Source organism: Pseudophryne corroboree (assembly GCF_028390025.1).
Source record: "Pseudophryne corroboree isolate aPseCor3 chromosome 3 unlocalized genomic scaffold, aPseCor3.hap2 SUPER_3_unloc_29, whole genome shotgun sequence".
Taxonomy (NCBI): Eukaryota; Metazoa; Chordata; class Amphibia; order Anura; family Myobatrachidae; genus Pseudophryne; species Pseudophryne corroboree.
Window position 1 is genome coordinate 52,889 of NW_026967518.1, and position 18,047 is coordinate 70,935.

Consider the following 18,047-nt stretch of genomic DNA (forward strand, 5'->3'; position numbering starts at 1 on the left):
AATGTATTGAAGATTTTTGTGATCAGTCAAAACTGAAATGGTATGGGTCGCTCCTTCAAGCCAATGTCTCCACTCCTCAAAAGCCCATTTAATAGCCAGCAACTCCCGATTACCAACATCGTAGTTGGATTCAGCAGACGAGAATTTCCTGGACATAAAGGCACAAGGATGTAACTCAAGGGAATTTGGATCCTTCTGAGAAAGGATAGCCCCTACACCAACCTCCGAGGCATCTACCTCAACGATGAAAGGCAATTCTGGGTTGGGATGTCTAAGGACAGGGGCTGAGACAAAGGCTTGTTTCAAGGCCTGAAAAGATGCTTTAGCTTCACATGACCAATTGGTAGGATCCGCTCCCTTCTTAGTGAGCGCCACAATGGGAGCAACTAGGTCAGAGAAAGAGTGAATAAACCTTCTATAGTAGTTTGCAAACCCTAAAAAGCGCTGAATTGCTTTTAAGTTAGTGGGTTGCGCCCAACTCAGGATGGCTTGGAGCTTCTTAGGTTCCATTCGGAATCCCCGAGGGGAAATAATGTACCCTAAAAAGGATACCTCCGTGACGTGAAATTCACACTTCTCCGGTTTGGCATACAAGTGATTTTCACGTAATTTCTTAAGCACCTGACGCACCTGGGTAACATGTTGTTCTACAGAGTCAGAATATATCAAAATGTCGTCTAAATAGACCACGACGAATCTTCCCAGAAACTCACGGAGCACATCATTAATGAGATCCTGAAAGACTGCCGGAGCGTTAGATAGGCCGAATGGCATGACCAGATACTCATAGTGGCCTGATTGAGTACTGAATGCCGTTTTCCACTCATCCCCTGACCTGATTCTAATGAGATTATATGCTCCTCTCAGGTCAATCTTAGAAAAAATAACAGCCGAACGTAGCTGATCAAAGAGGACAGAGATCAGCGGCAGGGGGTAAGTATTTTTTACTGAGATCTTATTCAAGGCTCGAAAGTCAATGCAGGGTCTGAGGGAACCATCCTTCTTCTCTACGAAGAAGAAACCTGCACTTAAAGGGGATTTAGATGGCCTGATAAACCCTTTCTCAAGACTTTCTTTCACATACTCATTCATGGCCACCGTTTCAGGACCAGACAATGCATATAACCTTCCCTTAGGCAACGTGGCACCAGGAATTAACTCAATGGTACAATCATAAGGCCTATGGGGAGGCAAAATATCAGCATTGCCCTTGGAAAACACATCCAAAAAATCCTGGTATTCTCCAGGAATATGTGCAGAGCTGGCAGCGGCTACTCGAATGGGAAGTGTAATACATTCTTTATCACAGATGGTACCCCATTGTAGGATCTCCCCAGACTGCCAATCAATGTTGGGATTATGAAAGGCCAGCCAAGGGTGACCCAGAACCACAGGAACTGCTGGACAATGGGTAAGAAAAAACTCAATCTTTTCAGAATGTAGAGCTCCCACCGAGAGCAAAACTGGAGGTGTACATAGAGAAATAACCCCATTGGATAAGGGACTCCCATCTAAACCATGCATGGTGATACACCTACCTAAGGTTAGCTGAGGAATACCTAAGGCCTTGGCCCATGTTAAGTCCATAAAGTTTCCTGCAGCTCCACTGTCCACAAAAGCAGAGACCGAGGAACAGAGGCTGTCATAAGAAACTTTAGCAGGAACCAACAGTGAATTATTTGAGGAGATGAGCTGTAGACCAAAGTGAACCCCCTCACTATTCACTTGGTCAGGAAGTTTCCCGACTTGTTTGGGCAACTACGGGCAAAATGTCCCTTGCCTCCGCAGTACAAACACAGACCAGAATTTTGCCTCCTGGTTCTTTCTTCCGGAGACAATTTGGAGAGACCAATCTGCATAGGCTCCCCCATGTCTACAGGAACGGAAGGAACACAGGGAAAAGAAACTACAGATGCCCCTTTTTCAGTCCTCCGCTCTCTGAGCCGACGATCTATTTTAATAGAGAGCTCCATGAGTTTATCAAGGGTCTCAGGAGCGGGATACTGAAGGAGGCTGTCTTTTATAGATTCAGATAAGCCGAGGCGAAACTGACTGCGCAGGGCAGGGTCATTCCAGCCACAGTCGTTCGACCAACGGCGAAACTCCGTACAATAATTCTCTGCAGGATTCCTACCCTGTCTTAGAGCACGCAACTGACTTTCTGCGGACGCCTCTCTATCAGGGTCGTCATACAATAGCCCTAAAGATTTTAAAAAGGCGTCTACAGACGATAAGGCCGGATCGTCTGTCTTTAAACCAAAAGCCCAGGTCTGAGGATCCCCCTGAAGCAGAGAAATTATAATTCCAACCCGCTGAGCCTCCGTACCTGAGGAGACTGGTCTTAAACGAAAATACAGTTTACAAGACTCTTTAAAATTAAAAAACTGTTTTCTATCCCCAGAAAAACGGTCAGGCAGATGCATTTTTGGTTCAGGGATGACCCTCGGGGAAGTCCGTAACAGATCTTCCTGTGAGCTCACCCGGAGGGACAGATCCTGAACCATCTGGGTAAGTTCCTGAATCTGACTAACCAGAAACTGGCCAGGATTTGGCCCAACACCGGTGGGATTCATGAGGCCGACAAAATTCTCCCAACTGGATAAGTGAAAAAATTAACTCCTGTTGAAATTTTTTCTTTTGTCAGGCCGGTGATAATGTTACGATTCCTGTACTCCAGACTGGAGAAGATCTTATGGCAGGGATCTGAGTACAGGAACCATATACAGGTTGTGGGAGCTGGAGAGCCTAGTAACCCCTGGCGCCCTAACTCCGTTGTCTCGCCCGTGTTATCAGAAATCCCCTGCGAGACTATGGTTGCTTGAGCCTATGGCAGCCGCGTTCGAAGGGCGGATTATGTCTGCCCAACCCCGATGCCCCCGCAGGTCTTAATGGGAGACAAGGGGAAGTCCGAGACAGGGTGATAACAAGGGGCCCTCTGACTAAGCAACCAAGCCAGGGGTTACAAGCTAACTTAACTAAATCAAAAGGTATGTGCGGATTAGCCGCCAGGGAAAAGGACAACCAAAGATCCACTGATCCGACACTCCTATCCGGCACCGCTGGACACCAGAGTGGATCTTGTGGAAGCGGAATCCTCCGCAAAGCTCCAGAACACAATATAAACAAAATAATAAATTATAGCGGACAAGCCGCAACACACGGCTGCGCCGCGACTCACGAACACCACCAGATGTTAAAGGTGCTCGGTCAGACTCCAGGAATAGATGGTAACTTCCGAGTACAGGATCACTGATAACAGGAACAAACGGATAGACCGGGACTGGGAACTTTCTCTGCAGCAGACACAGGCAAACAGGAAGCTATCACCGGCGTCTGTGAGAAGTCCTGGGAGTGCTTATATTTGAGAGCCCTCCAATCCTGATCCAGACAGGGTAATTACATGATGATGCCGTGCAGCTGCATGCTGCATGGCCAGAACACACAGGCACTGATTAATTAAGACCCAGCAACAGGGAATGCAGTCCGACCGTGGCGTTCCTGTTGCTAGGGTCTGAGCGGCTCTGTGCGCCCGGCGTCTCTGGTTGCTAGGCGCCGGGCCGCACGGCCGCGCGGACCCCGGCGCCTAACAAAAACATTTCTCACACTCAGAACATTGAAATGGCTTCTCACCTGTGTGATTTCTGTGATGTATAACGAGAGCTGAGTTGTCTGCAAAACATTTCCCACACTCAGAACATTGAAATGGCTTCTCACCTGTGTGACTTCTGTGATGTATAACAAGATATGATTTCTGTGTAAAACATTTCCCACACTCAGAGCAAAAATATGGCTTCTCACCTGTGTGACTTTGCTGATGTCTAACAAGATCTGATTTGTGTGCAAAACATTTCCCACACTCAGGACATGGAAATGGCTTCTCACCTGTGTGACTTCGCTGATGTCTAACAAGTTCTGATTTCTGGGCAAAACATTTCCCACACTCAGAGCAAGAAAATGGCTTCTCACCTGTGTGACTTCTGTTATGACTAACAAGATCTGATTTGTGTGCAAAACATTTCCCACACTCAAGACATGGAAATGGTTTCTCACCTGTGTGACTTCTCTGATGTGCAACAAGAACTGATTTCTGTACAAAACATTTTCCACAGTCAGAACATGGAAATGGCCTCTCACCTGTGTGAATTCTTTGATGTCTAGCAAGTTGTGATTTCTGTGCAAAATATTTCCCACACTCAGAACATGGAAATGGTGATGTACCTGTGTGACTTCTCTTATGTGCATCAAGAGTTGATTTGTATGTAAAACATTTCCCACACTCAGAACAGGAATATGGTTTCTCACCTGTATGTATTCTCTTATGTATTACAAGAAGTGATTTGTATGTAAAACATTTCCCACACTCAGAACATGGAAATGGAGTCTCACCTGTGTGACTTTGCTGATGTTTAACAAGTTGGGATTTCCGGGTGAAACATTTCCCGCACTCAGAACATGGAAATGGCTTTTCACCAGTGTGATTTCGCTGATGTGTAACAAGATGTGATTTCAGTGTAAAACATTTCCCACACTCAGAACATGGTAATAGGTTCTCACCTGTGTGACGTCTCTGATGTGTAACAAGATGTGATTTCTCTGTAAAACATTTCCCACACTCAGAACATGGAAATGGCTTCTGACCTTTGTGTCTGCACTGATGTGAAACAAGTTGTGATTTGCAGGTAAAACATTTCCCACAGTCAGAACATATCAGTGGCCTCTCACCTGCCTTAGCTGCCTGATGGGTAATAAGCTTTGTGTTCTGTGTAAAACATGTGGTATCTATAGAACAGGGAAACTCTGTATTTACTGTCAGAGCTGTAACAGATGCACCAATATCAGAGTGATCAGGAGAACATTTCCCAGGATCAGAGGGACCAGCTGATAGAGCTGGATGTATAATTGAGGTAATGGGGTTATCTCCTGGAGAATCCTGTCTACTGTCATAATCTTTTATTTCACAATCCGGGGATAACATTAGATGTCCTTCTGAGATATTCCTGCTTGTGTGTCCATCTGCTGGAAATAAAACACATTATGGAAATGTGACATTTTCTGTAACAATATTAATCTTGTAAACAATAGGAGAAAATTACATTCTGGGACACTTAATAGTAAATGTGTGTATTAAAACACAACATTTAATGAAGGCTTTATAATAATGTCTCCTAACGTTACTCCTGGAAGCATTGGTAAGGTAGCATTCCTTTATGTGTGTGCTCATACGCTGGTAAACCTGTACATGTGTTACTCACCCTTATATAAGGTATATTGCTACAGCAGAGTAGGTGTGGAACAAGGTATTTTACATGCAATACACCATATAATACACTGCAATCATCATCTGCTAGGTTATAATCCATTGTTACACCCCCATCATCAGTGTCTTACTGTACCTCTACTCTCAATAGTAATAAGGATGATGTGTGTACAGTAAGTATGATACAGAGAATTACATATCAGAATCTATACAGCTGCCGCCATACTTCTGCTTCTCATACGTGTGCTACTGGCAGCAGTGAACATCTGAGTGAGAGTGCAGGGAAGACAGCAGAGTCTGATGAGAAAGAGATTGGATCTGCCTTTGCAGGGATGTACCACACCTGTCACCCCTGTTATTATATAAAATAATAAATAAGAGGGGCGTGGACTATCCAGACGTGCTTTCTGGAGCTCTCCTCACTAAGTGGTTTCTTATCTACCCTACCTAATAGCTCTCAGCCGCCGCTGGGACCAAGACCCAATCTATCAAGTCCCCCACTCCTCCTGCCCTAAAGCCGCTCACTCGGCTCAGTCTGGGCATCGTTCACTGCTGCAGCCTAGTGACGCAGCTGAAGCCACGGGCTGTATTCTGGGGCTACGTGTGCCCAGTCTTTCCTGCACGCTCCGGAGACCTGACTTGGAGGCGCTTTTGCCTCAGGTGGGAGCACTTGCTCTTCTGCTACTGCTGGGGACAGAACGGGCTGCGCACAGTCACCGGAGCCCGGCAGTGTATTGGAAAGTGAGGTGATGATCAAGCACTCTTGCTCTTTCTCCAAATTCCACTAGCCGATCTGCTAAGATATCCGTGTCGAACCCCCTACCCCGGAGACGTTGGACCTCTGACCCTGCTAGGTATGAAACATAGCTGCTGCTAGGAGAGAGGGTGGGGCTTGTGGGGCTCACCGGTTCTGTACGAATGTCCACTGGTAGGCCACCATCTTCAATGCCAACGCCCTTAGCACTCTACCTCCGCCCAGAGGGACATCTCCAAGCTCACAAGTGCCGCCCTCATGATGCTTCTGGATGCGTTGAAAGGGATATCCACACCCTTCTCCTGATACACGATCTACAGATCGTCCTTAGACATTCCGCTGAAATCCACCATCTTGTGCTTTCTCCTGCGCTGCAGTTACTCCTATATTAACTTGGCTTCTCCAATCAGGTGACCGAAAAGCCACCTAGGATTATCCCACCGCTATGCTAGCAATTTCTGTGACCGGATGGTTCTCTATGAAAGCCCTCGCCCTGCATCGCGTCCCGCCCCAGTCACAGAATGGATGTTTAGGTCACAGAGGATCTGGCCAATTAGGGGATTCCCACTTACTGTCAGTAACCGCCTACTACTGACACCACCCACTGCGCAGTGGGCGGGTAATACACTGTTACCACTAGACTCCTTGTTGCCAGGGAGTCTGGAACCATGGTACTGCTCTGTATGCATCGACACGCTAACCACACCTGTGTGGTGTTGACGAATCACTAGTGGCTGGTCTAGGACTCTGCACGGTAGCTGGCGGGAGGCGGAGCTTGGAGACGCTGAGTGCACCCTCGACAGCCAGAAAACAGAACTATGTTCGGCATAGCTCTGCAGATCACAAGATGAAGCGGTCCTCTTGAGGCAGATGTTTATTCACCCAGTCTTAAAAAAGACTTCCCTATTGCTAGGGGCAACAAGAATACAGCAAGATGTTTACAGCAGAGTGAAAATTGTATAATACCTCTGGATGCTCATAGGCCTCCTCTTTTTATCTTACTCTAATATACATACCACAGGGGGTAAGTCCACCATGCTATTCTCAACCATTGTTTATCCATGTGATGTGCATGCCTTGGCCACATGCACAGCTACCATTGTCCTCTATGGACGGTGGGGAGTAGTCACTCTCCTTTGACCGTCCCATCCTGGAGGGTTAGTATCCGCCCTGGTGACGCTCAGTCTAGGCTGGGGGAAGTTTTCCCATCTAAACTACTTCCAGGAATCTGCCCAGGTACCCAGCTCACCATCTCCAGCCTAAAATTGGGCTCCAGAGATGGGCAGCCTAGATCCCCGGTCAGGGTTTCCTGCCCACCGAGGGTGATCGCTATGGAGCTCCAGAAAACCACTCAGCTTGTTTTAAAGCTGAGCTGCTCCTCTCTCTCCCCATGATACTTCCATGTGGGAGGCTAGAGAGGAAAGCATTCCATTTTGGGGGGAAAGTACTGGGGGAATCCAACAGCCTACACCAGGCATGTCCAAACTGCTGCCCTCCAGCTGCTGTGAAACTACATATCCCAGCATGCCCTGACAGTTTTGCTGTCAAAGAATTCTAAAGCTGTGTCAGGGCATGCTGGGATGTGTAGTTTCTCAACAGCTGGAGGGCAGCAGTTTGGACATGCCTGGCCTACACAGTTATGGATTCCCCCCTCCTGGAACACACAACCAAGTGCATTTCACTTTAAATACAATTCAAATACACTATACACATTGTTGCTTAAATATACACTGAGCCTGTGCCCTACACAGGCTCCACATACCCAGTCACTGCAGTGCCTCACCATACTAACTATATATATATATATATATATATATAGCGCATCACATGTCCATCCCGCAGCAAAGTCACTAGTATAGACAGGACCAGCACACTGTAGTCTAGTCAAAATGCAGTATTTACTCCATATGTGTGAATAAAGATACAAGGCTCAGCATATACTCATCGTTAGCAAGCACAGGGAAACACAATAGACCTCCCGAACAGCCGTTTTCGGACTTAATCCATCATCAGGGGAACAGTCATCAAAAGTGCCATAGTGCCTTGTGCAAAAAATGCCTGTATAAAGTGCCAAAACCAAGCTCACTTGTGTGCTCTATTTAAGCACACCTAATGGCGCTTACCTGCCGCACCTGTGATCTCCAAACCCCCCCCCCCCCCCCCGATGATCGTATCCACCACCCTGCCTGTCTGGGTCCCCCGCCGTTGGAACGCAGTGGTGCAATGTGAATTGGTACTATGATGTGGCCACGCCCCTTCTCCACAAAGCGATGCCCCTACATTTTTGATGGGCGCACACTGACTTTGCTTTACAATATGGGAGGGGGAGCACCAATGCACTTTCTGACAAATTGTCTAGTTCCATCTCTGGTGCAGAGTGTCCGGTATAGCTACACAGCCCAGCAGCACTGTCACCCCCCCCCCTCCCTCCCCCCTCCCCCTTGCAGCACTTTTGTAGTGTCCAAATCAAGTCTGAGTTTTTATATTTAAATCATTAATAAGAACCTTAATTCCGATGGAACCCAGAAAAGCACAGGTAGGACCCCAATTTTGAAAAGTGAGGGGTCCCTGGGACCCACTTTTTTTTGGGATCATCGCGATCACTCCCTGGAGTGCTGAGGTGCCGGGAGCATAGCTCCCAGACCCCAGCGCCCTACGATCCCCCGTGAGTGGCGCACGCTCCTGCAGCTTGGGGCGCTCGTACCGGCTGCCGTGGCTAGCCACCTCTGTAGTGCTCCGCTCACAACGGCACACACAGCGCTGCCGCAGGATCTGATCTCCTGGCTGCAGTGGTTCCGCTCTTCCCCGGCACACCGGGGGGGGTTCCCTCACTGCCGCGGTAGCCGGAGAGGTCCATACATTTTAAAGATGTCACCTAGCGCCAGTATACACCACCGTTCAAAAGTTTGGGGCCACCAAGACAATTTCGTGTTTTCCATGAAAACTCAGCTATTTATCAAATGAGTTGCACAATGAATAGAACATATAGTCAGGACATTGCCAGGGCTAGAAATAATGATTTTTATTTGAAATAATAATTTTCTCCTTCAGACTTTGCGTTCGTCAAAGAATGCTCCCTCTGCAGCAATTACAGCATTGCAGACCTTTGGCGTTCTAGCTGTTCATTTGTTGAGGTATCTGAAGAAATTTCACCCTACGCTTCCTAAAGCTCCTCCCACAAGTTGGATTGGCTTGATGGGCACTTCTTGCGTACCATACGGTCAAGCTGCTCCCACAACAGCTCAATGGGGTTGAGATCTGGTGACTGCGCTGGCCATTCCATTACAGACAGAATACCAGTTGCCGGCTTCTTCCATAAATAGGTCTTGTATAATTTGGAGGTGTGCTTTGGGTCATTGTCCTGTTGTAGGGTGAAATTGGCTCCAATCAAGCGCTGTCCACAGGGTATGGCATGGCATTGCAAAATGGAGTGATAGCCTTCCTTACTCAAATTCCCCTTTACCTTGTACAAATCTCCCACTTTACCAGCACCAAAACAGCTCCAGACCATCACATTACCTCCACCATGCTTGACAGATGGCGTCAGGCACTCTTCCAGCGTCTTTTCACTTGTTCTGCGTCTCACAAATGTTCTTCTGTGTGATCCAAACACCTCAAACTTCGATTCATCTGTCCATAACACTTTTCTCCAATCATCCTCTGTCCAATGTCTGTGTTATTTGGCCCATATGAATCTTTACCTTTTATTGGCGTTTTTTTTGCCACTCTTCCTAGAAGGTCAGCATCCCGGAGTCGCCTCTTCACTATAGACGTTGACACTGGCGTTTTTCGGGTACCATTTAATGAAGCTGCCAGTTGAGGACCTGTGAGGCATCTATTTCTCAAACTAGAGACTCTAATGTACTTGTCTTCTTGCTCAGTTGTGGACCAGGGCCTCCCACTTCTCTTTCTGCTCTGGTTAGAGCCCGTTTGTGCTGTTCTCTGAAGGTGTTTTGAACCACATGTAGTGGTTCATTCCTGTTTTCCGTATTTTATGTTTATAGTTGTCTTGCAGGCCAGGATTACCCATTGCTCTGGTTTAAGAAGATTCTTGTTTGCTGCCAGTGGTGAGTCTGTGTAATTGCAGCTCGTTCCCATGTGTTCAGCCTCACCTGTCTGTTGATTGCACCTCTCAGTTGTGCAGCAGGGCAGCTACGCGACAATTAATTAAGACTCTCTGTTATATTCTGGCTCAGTGCAATTCACAGACGCTGGTGATATTTCAAGGGTTCCAGAGTTCTGAGCTAGTCCCTGCCAGTTCCTGAGCTCCTGTCTAGCAGTGTCTGTCTAGCTGCTTCCAGTGCCAGTTCCTGAGTGTCAGTTCCTGTGTCTGATTCCGTGTCCTGCCATGAAGCATTCCTGTCCAGAAGTCCTGTGGCTTTGTCTGTGCATGGTCGAATATCTGGCTTCTTGGAGTCCACCGGTCTGTCATTTGGGATTCTGCCTGTCCTCCAGTTCTGAGAATCTGTGTTGGCTACATTGGGGGTTCCTGTCCGTTTGCCAGTATTTGTACCGGTTCCGTGAGTAGCGGCTTTGCCGCATCCGTTGGCCTAGGCCGCAGTATTCTTTGGTTATATTTAGTTACTGGTGTTTTGCAGAGGGTTCTGCTTATGCTGTCACCGCTGGTATGCAAAAGTATTGTGTCGTCGTGTGGAGAACATTTCCTTTGTTGTTCTTTTCCTTTGGCGGCGTGCCGCACATATATTTAGTTTTAGGGTAGTTAGTAGCCCCTAGCTTTCTGTTGTTTTAGTTAGAGGTCCCCTTATTATCCTGTCTCGGTTCACGCCTTGTCTGACACTAAGACCTGGGGGCATCGGAGTTGGGCAGACATAATCCGCCCTTCAAACGCGGCTGCCGTGGGCCCAAGAAACCATAGTCACTCAGGCGTGAACTGACCACACGGGTAAAACAATGGAGGTAGGGTGCTAGGGGCTATTTCCACACCACACCTTATTTCAACGTCACGTTCTGGTGCTCAGGACTTACTACGCAACATCTCCCTTGTTCTGAGCACCAGGAACCTAACAGAAGGAAGTAGTACAGACCGTTGTAGGAAATGTTCAGTTTCTTGGCAATTTCTTGCATAGAAATAGTCTTCATTTCTAAGAACAATAATAGACTGTCGAGTTTCACATGAAAGTTCTCTTTTTCTTGCTATTTTGAGAGTATAATCAAACCCACAAATGTGATGTTCCAGATACTCAACTAGCTTAAAGGAAGGCCAGTGCTATAGCTTCTCTAACGAGCAAACCCATTTTCAGCTGTGCTAACATGATTGCACAAGGGTTTTAAAGGATTTTCTAAACATCCATTAGTCTTCTACCGCGATTAGAAAACACAATGTAACATTAGAACACTGGAGAGATGGTTGCTGGAAATGGGCCTCTATACAACTCTGTAGATATTCCATTAAAAAACAAACGTTTGCAGCTAATATAGTCATTTACCACATTAACAATGTATAGAGTGTATTTCTGATTAAATTTAATGTTACCTTCATTGGAAAAAAAAAAGTGCTTTTCCTTCAAAAAAAAAAAATATATAATAAAAAAAAAAAAAAAAGGAAAGTTCAAACTTTTGAACGGTAGTGTATGATCCGGTGCATCTAAAGATGTGTACCGGACCACTACCTCAGGAGATCCAATTGAAATGTTCTTCATCACCAGTGTACAGAGATCGTGCCCGGCGGTCCCCATGGTTACAGGACGGGGGCGCGTCCCAATGACGTCACTGCTGAGCAACCAGGAAGTGCTGCTGAGCGGCCGGCGGGTCAGAGCGGCGTGTGACAGGTGAGTAGGATTTGAGCCCTAATGGTAATTGCAATGGGGGGTATATATGTATGGTGTTTTGTTCAGTTTTGTTATGATGACCCTGAGGACGGGGGACTTTACCCCGAAACATGTTGGAATAAACTGACATATACTTTACCGCTGTTTATGCCTGCTTGAGTGCCGCCTTCATCACCATCCTATTGCCAGAGGTCTTCGCCTCCAGGAGGGCACCGCAGCACCTTTTACCTTATGCGTGAGTGCCGAGTACACAGCAATCTACATTTGAGACAGACTGACAGTTGCTGGTGCATTGTCAGTGCCAGTGTTCTCGTCTAGTCTTCTCATGCTAAGGCACCAGCAACGTATTTACAGACCACACAGGACTCTCATTCTGGGCTGCAGTCCCACTTTCTGCTAGCCTTCCATTCATGGTGTTTTTGAGCACGTCCCACTTCTGCATCCAGCTGCCAGTTGGTTAAATTGGGCATCAATTCAGGTACCGACAGAGACTTTTGCCATGGAAGTTACCATCTCCAGCGAGGCAACTTTGGACCTGATCCAGCGTGATGCTAGTGAACGTCTTAGCTTCTCCGATGTTGAAGCCAACTCCATACTGGTGGGACAAAGGCTAGATGACAATCCTATTATCAATACCAATGAGGAACTTTACAGAAAATGGCTGAAAATGAAACAAAGTGAGGTAGATTTTCTCTACCACGGCATTTCTTTATCTGACTATTATCGATCTAATCTAATCCCTAGGGGATTTAGGATCCGCAACTCCCCCACTATAGGTCGGTTCAACACTACCTTCTGTAGACGTTGGGTAGCAATCCTCAACAAATGCTCCATGGATCTATTGTTACTAGTGGTTGAGGAGTCGACACGGGAGCTCAACCTGGTCCGGGAGCAAATTCAGCAATTTGAGGCAATACATAAACCCACGCTACAGCTGGACACTCAGAATGAATGGGTAACCAAGCTCACTACACAAATAGAGCAATACCGCCAGGAGCTAGTGCGATTCAAGAAAGAGAAACTAGCCACTGTTCAAAGGGATTATCAGCAACGTGAGGTATACCCTTGGCTGGGTGGGTCCAGGACGACCAGGGACCAACAACAGTGGCGGTCTAACCCCCGGAGGAGGCGTGAACAACAACTTGGGGCTAGTACCTCAGCCAGCGACTCAGAAGGAGCCTCTGGGTCCTTATCTCAATCAGATGGCAATTTCCCTTTAGGCCAAGGCCCATCGGGTGTGCGGACTCGATCCAACCACACCCCCCACGCAAGAAGAGGGAGAGGACGCGGAGGTCGCGGCAGAATCAAAGAATTGCCCGCACCAAAACCACCCAGAGTTTAAAAGAGCTGGTGTTTAACCTGTCTTCAGTCCCTCTTTCTGATCAAGAATATCGACTGTTAGCGAAGGGCCTCTCCTTTGTCCCCACAGTTCCAGCGGATCCCCTGGAATGGAAAGTTGAAGTACACCGTCTGGGACGATCTCTTAGGCGACAAGAATATTTTAACACCCATACAGTAGACAATTTGCATCCAGAGGTTCCAGCCCAGTTGCGACGAATAGCCCCTCGGTCTCACTTTGACCCCCCAAGCCTTAATCCTTCTATACGGACATTCTTACGTATGCTTGAAGCAGAGGAACTTACTCCCTCGTCGAATGGGGTTTATCCCAATTTACCTAAAACCGAACTGGTCACTTTAAAAGCTTTGTCGGCCCGCACCGACATTATTATACGTAAGGCGGATAAGGGCGGGGCTATCGTTGTGCTGAATTTTGAAGATTATGTCAGAGAATGTGATCGGCAGCTGAATGACAGTAAGGTCTATAGAAAACTCACTAGGGACCCCACCAAAGATTATAAAACAGAGCTTGACTCTATTTTACATCAGGCTAGCATAGCCGGTACCATCTCCAGTGAAGTGGTTCGAGCTCTTACCATTGAGCACCCCAAGGCCCCATTATTTTATACTGTGCCCAAGGTCCACAAGACACTGGTTGACCCTCCAGGCAGGCCCATTGTTCTTGACCATTGGATGGCATCAAATTGAGTTTCATCGGACCTAAATCCAGGACATTACCATCTGTATGCAATTGGTGAACCAGGACCCCGATCCCAGCTTTTGGTCTTTTAAACACATTCTACCGGATTCATTCTTCAAGGAACACAGCGAATTGGACATGAGAGTGTCAATCTGAAAGAACTGTGAACCAGAATCCATTCCACAAATAAAGACCTGGATCAGGATCCATATATTGGAACACTTGATGGGTAATTGATCATTAAACCTGGCATAATATCAGTCACCACGTCTACGGACCATAGACTGTTCAAATAAGGTCATTTATTGATGCATGCAGTTTACATCCATTAATTGGTCTATGAGCAATTATTATCATTTTATATGTAATTTTAGATTATCAGTTTATTTGAAATTAATAAATTTGCATATTCAGTATCGGTTGTGTTAGCGCTGTTATCCTATTCCTTTAGGCAGGCCCATTGTGTCTGCCAGGGGGTCGCTCTATCATCCAGTGTCGGTGTACCTTGACGCATACTTAAATCCATGCATTCAATCCCTTCCTTCTTACCTTCAGGACACTACGTCCTTACTACGTGAGCTTCAACTCCTGGGGAATATACCTGAGGGTACGTCATTATGCAGTTCTGACGTTACCAGCTTGTATACGTGTATCCCTCATGAAGCAGGTATCGAAGCGGTTAGGAGTTTACTTGAGGATAATGATTCCTACCAAGGGCCAGAGATTTCGTTTTTTCTAAATCTATTAGAAAAGGTACTTACCCGTAATTACTTTGTCTTTAATGGCCGTTTTTTGCTCCAATTAGCGGGGTGTGCGATGGGGTCCGCTGTGGCCCCGTCGTACGCGAACGCTTTCATGTACCAGCTGGAGAAACGTATGTTTTACCTTGATCCTGCCATTATGTCTCAAGTACTATACTATAGAAGATATATAGATGACCTTCTGGTTATATGGCTGGGGACTCGAGAAGATCTGATTGCCCTGTGGGAGGACCATAATGCCACTAAACACCCTGTGCAGTTTACGTATACAATAGACGGTTGTGTCATTAACTACCTTGATGTATTGATCACTGTCAAGGAGGGACAGTTGTCTACCTCCATGTATGTCAAGAAAACTGACAGGAATATGTTGTTAGAGCATTCTAGTTTTCACCCGGCCCCATTGCGTAAGGGTTTACCATTTTCACAATTTATGCGTGTAAGACGCATCACGTCAGACCCCCAAGAAACTGAGTTAGCCATGGATGCCATGCAGGCTAAATTTATTGAACGGGGTTACCCGCATGGTATTTTACAACAGGCTAGGTCAAAGGCACTTAGTATCCCTAGAGCAGAGGCCCTTAGTCCCTCGAGCCGTAGCCACTCTAATCGTGGCCCCAAACTTCCTTGGGTTAACAGATATACAGTAGCCAGTACTAGGAGGGTACGTAGGGCTAAGTCATTGTGGCCTATTATTCAGACTGAGGGGTCATTATCATCTTTGGCTAACACGTCACTTTTACCTAGTCATACCAGAGGACGTAATATAGGGGATCACATAGTCAAACTGGATGTCTCTAAAATGACAGGTATACAGGAAACACATTTCCTGAGAACTAAACTAGGGTGTTTCAGATGTTTGGGGTGTGCCACATGTAACACCCTTATGACAGGTAGTACCTTTAACCATCCCCATACTGGCAAGAAGCTGCCTATTCGCCATCGCCTAACTTGCACATCCACACATGTAGTGTATCTATTAATATGCCCATGTGGCTTAGCCTATGTAGGTAAAACCATTCGCCAGTTTCGTGAGCGAATGGCACTACATAGAAGTGCTATAAAAAAAGCTTTTGAAAAGGGCAATAGTGACCAACCGTTTGCACGACATTGTCTGCTGCACAAACATGGGATACCTAGTATTAGGGCAATGTTGATTGACCATGTTCCCAGAAACCTCAGAGGGGGTGACCGTGATAGAATCCTACTACAAAGAGAATCTAGGTGGATTTTTAAACTAGATACGCTATCACCGCGTGGCCTCAATGAAAATCTGGGATTAAACTGCTTTATGTGAGGCATTATAATGTTATATAGTAACCATATGGCAATCCTTTAGATTGATCAGTAACGTAGCTATGAGCTCTGTTGGAGATTATGTTTCTATTCTCTGGTTATTCTGCAATTTTGCTCTTTTCAAGTATACAGCAATGTTATTGATGCGCTATTTAACCTCTGACAGGTGGGGGTGGGATAATAATTTTTTTTTTGGTTGTGGTATAGCACTATATGTGTTAACGTTGTTTTGTTTGTTTTGTTTCTGTTGTTGCCTAGACACCTCCCTGTATCATTGTTGCCTGACAGCGTCACGGGCCGGCAGCGTGGAGTTCCCAGCCGCATCACCAGTGTACAGAGATCGTGCCCGGCGGTCCCCATGGTTACAGGACGGGGGCGCGTCCCAATGACGTCACTGCTGAGCAACCAGGAAGTGCTGCTGAGCGGCCGGCGGGTCAGAGCGGCGTGTGACAGGTGAGTAGGATTTGAGCCCTAATGGTAATTGCAATGGGGGGTATATATGTATGGTGTTTTGTTCAGTTTTGTTATGATGACCCTGAGGACGGGGGACTTTACCCCGAAACATGTTGGAATAAACTGACATATACTTTACCGCTGTTTATGCCTGCTTGAGTGCCGCCTTCATCACCATCCTATATATATATATATATATATATATATATATATATATATATAGAAATCCGGAAGAAACAGCGGCACTCGAGGATTTTCGTGAAGTATTGAAAATTGTATTCAAAAAAGGTTACAGGTAGCCAACGTTTCGGGGCTTACATGCCCCTTTGTCAAGGTGTATAACAGTGAGTGAGTGCAATAGCTTACCTTATATCCCCGTGAAGTTCAACGCAGTGCAGGTGTGTGGACGGAGCCGCCGGACTTCCGGTCGCGGCTCAGTGACGTCTGAAGGGCAGCGCCTGTTGCTGTGGTAACTGAGACGCCAACAACGCCGATAACGGCTGGGTGGCGTCTGAGTGGAGGAGCGCGTTGTTATAGCAACAAAGACGCTTCGTGCCAAGTGCTCTTATCAATGTCTCAGTAGGCAACCAAGTGGTAAAGAAATAGTGTGAAAAAAAGAGAGAGTGCGCACAACATTATACCAAGGTGCCTGGGAACCACTACTCCACCGTGGGGCTCGATGTGTAACCGGTGCCGCGGGATGGGTGGGTGTGTCAAGACCTGGTGGATGCCAGACTACTGTAAAGGTTAGGGTAAATCAAAACCGGGGATAGAAAGAGCGAGCAGGTTAAGCCGTCCCTAGGCTTAAAGATAACCTGCAGATGCCTTTTAACTGGCACTAAACCCGGTGTGTGAATTCTAGGGGAGACTGCCAAGGCCCATTATGAGGCTGGAATGTCTGCTAGTAGTGGTGTGTGATCCTGCTGTCCAGTAGTATGGAGAAGTGCTTCCACCAGGTGCTGACACATGTGGGCATCTAGGTAATGAGTGACTAGCTGTAATGAAATAAGGTGACTCTGGCTGTTTGGGCCGCCTTATGACACAGTGTGGAACAAATATACTGGGTTATAGGAAAATGTTCCATGAGAATTTTTCGTTCAGCCCTCCTGGGCTGATGGTGCCCAGTTCGAAGATCCATTTGGATTCAATATGCAGTAATCTTCGATCCCTGTCTCCTCCTCTGATGCTGCGTGGTACGTGATCGATGATCTGATGTCTCAGATCGTTCAGTGAGTGGCCCTTCAAAGCGAAATGCCTTGCCACGGGTTGTTCAGAAGGTTTGCCTAATAGGGCCTGCTTGATCGCAGACCTGTGGAGGGCCATCCTCTCTCTAAGTGTTCTGATGGATTTGCCCACGTATACTAAGTGACACGGGCAGGTGAGTATGTACACTATGTGTGTGGTAGTACATGTAACCACGTGTCTGATCTGATAGATCTTTTCTTTGTGCGGATGCTGGAAAGAAGATCCCGTGATCATATTGTTGCAAGTGGTGCATTTAGGGCACTTGTAGCATCCTGGGGCCTTTGAGAGAAAGGTGGGGGGTCGTTGTATTTCGCTTTGGAACCCCGTAATGTCCGAGTGTACTATAATATCTCTTATGCTTTTGCCTCTTGTGAAGCATAGCATCGGACGCTTCTCTCTGAACGTGGGCAGTTTTGCATCTGAGGCTACTATGGGCCACAGGGCTCTGGCCGCT

The 18,047-nt window shown here is 46.8% G+C and overlaps 1 protein-coding gene across 1 annotated transcript; it reads right to left on the reverse strand.

Moving 5' to 3' along the window:
• Window positions 1-3,583: 3,583 nt before the first annotated feature.
• On the reverse strand, window positions 3,584-11,111 carry LOC134983917 (gastrula zinc finger protein XlCGF17.1-like). The gene is made up of 4 exons (XM_063949527.1): window positions 10,998-11,111; window positions 4,580-4,735; window positions 4,362-4,483; window positions 3,584-3,725 (listed from the first exon to the last, which is right to left on the reverse strand). Exons 1-4 carry the CDS (start codon window positions 11,109-11,111, stop codon window positions 3,584-3,586), a joined length of 534 nt encoding a protein of 177 aa, XP_063805597.1.
• Window positions 11,112-18,047: the final 6,936 nt, after the last annotated feature.

Coding starts and splice junctions, on each gene's coding strand:
- LOC134983917 (XM_063949527.1), bottom strand. CDS start 11,111: ATGAAGACTATTTCTATGCAAGAAATTGCCAAGAAACTGAACATTTCC. Junction 4,484..4,579: donor TTACAGAGAAATCACATCTT/GTTACACATCAG, acceptor GTTACACATCAG/CGAAATCACACTGGTGAAAA. Junction 3,726..4,361: donor ACTCCATTTCCATGTTCTGA/GTGTGGGAAATG, acceptor TATACATCACAG/AAGTCACACAGGTGAGAAGC.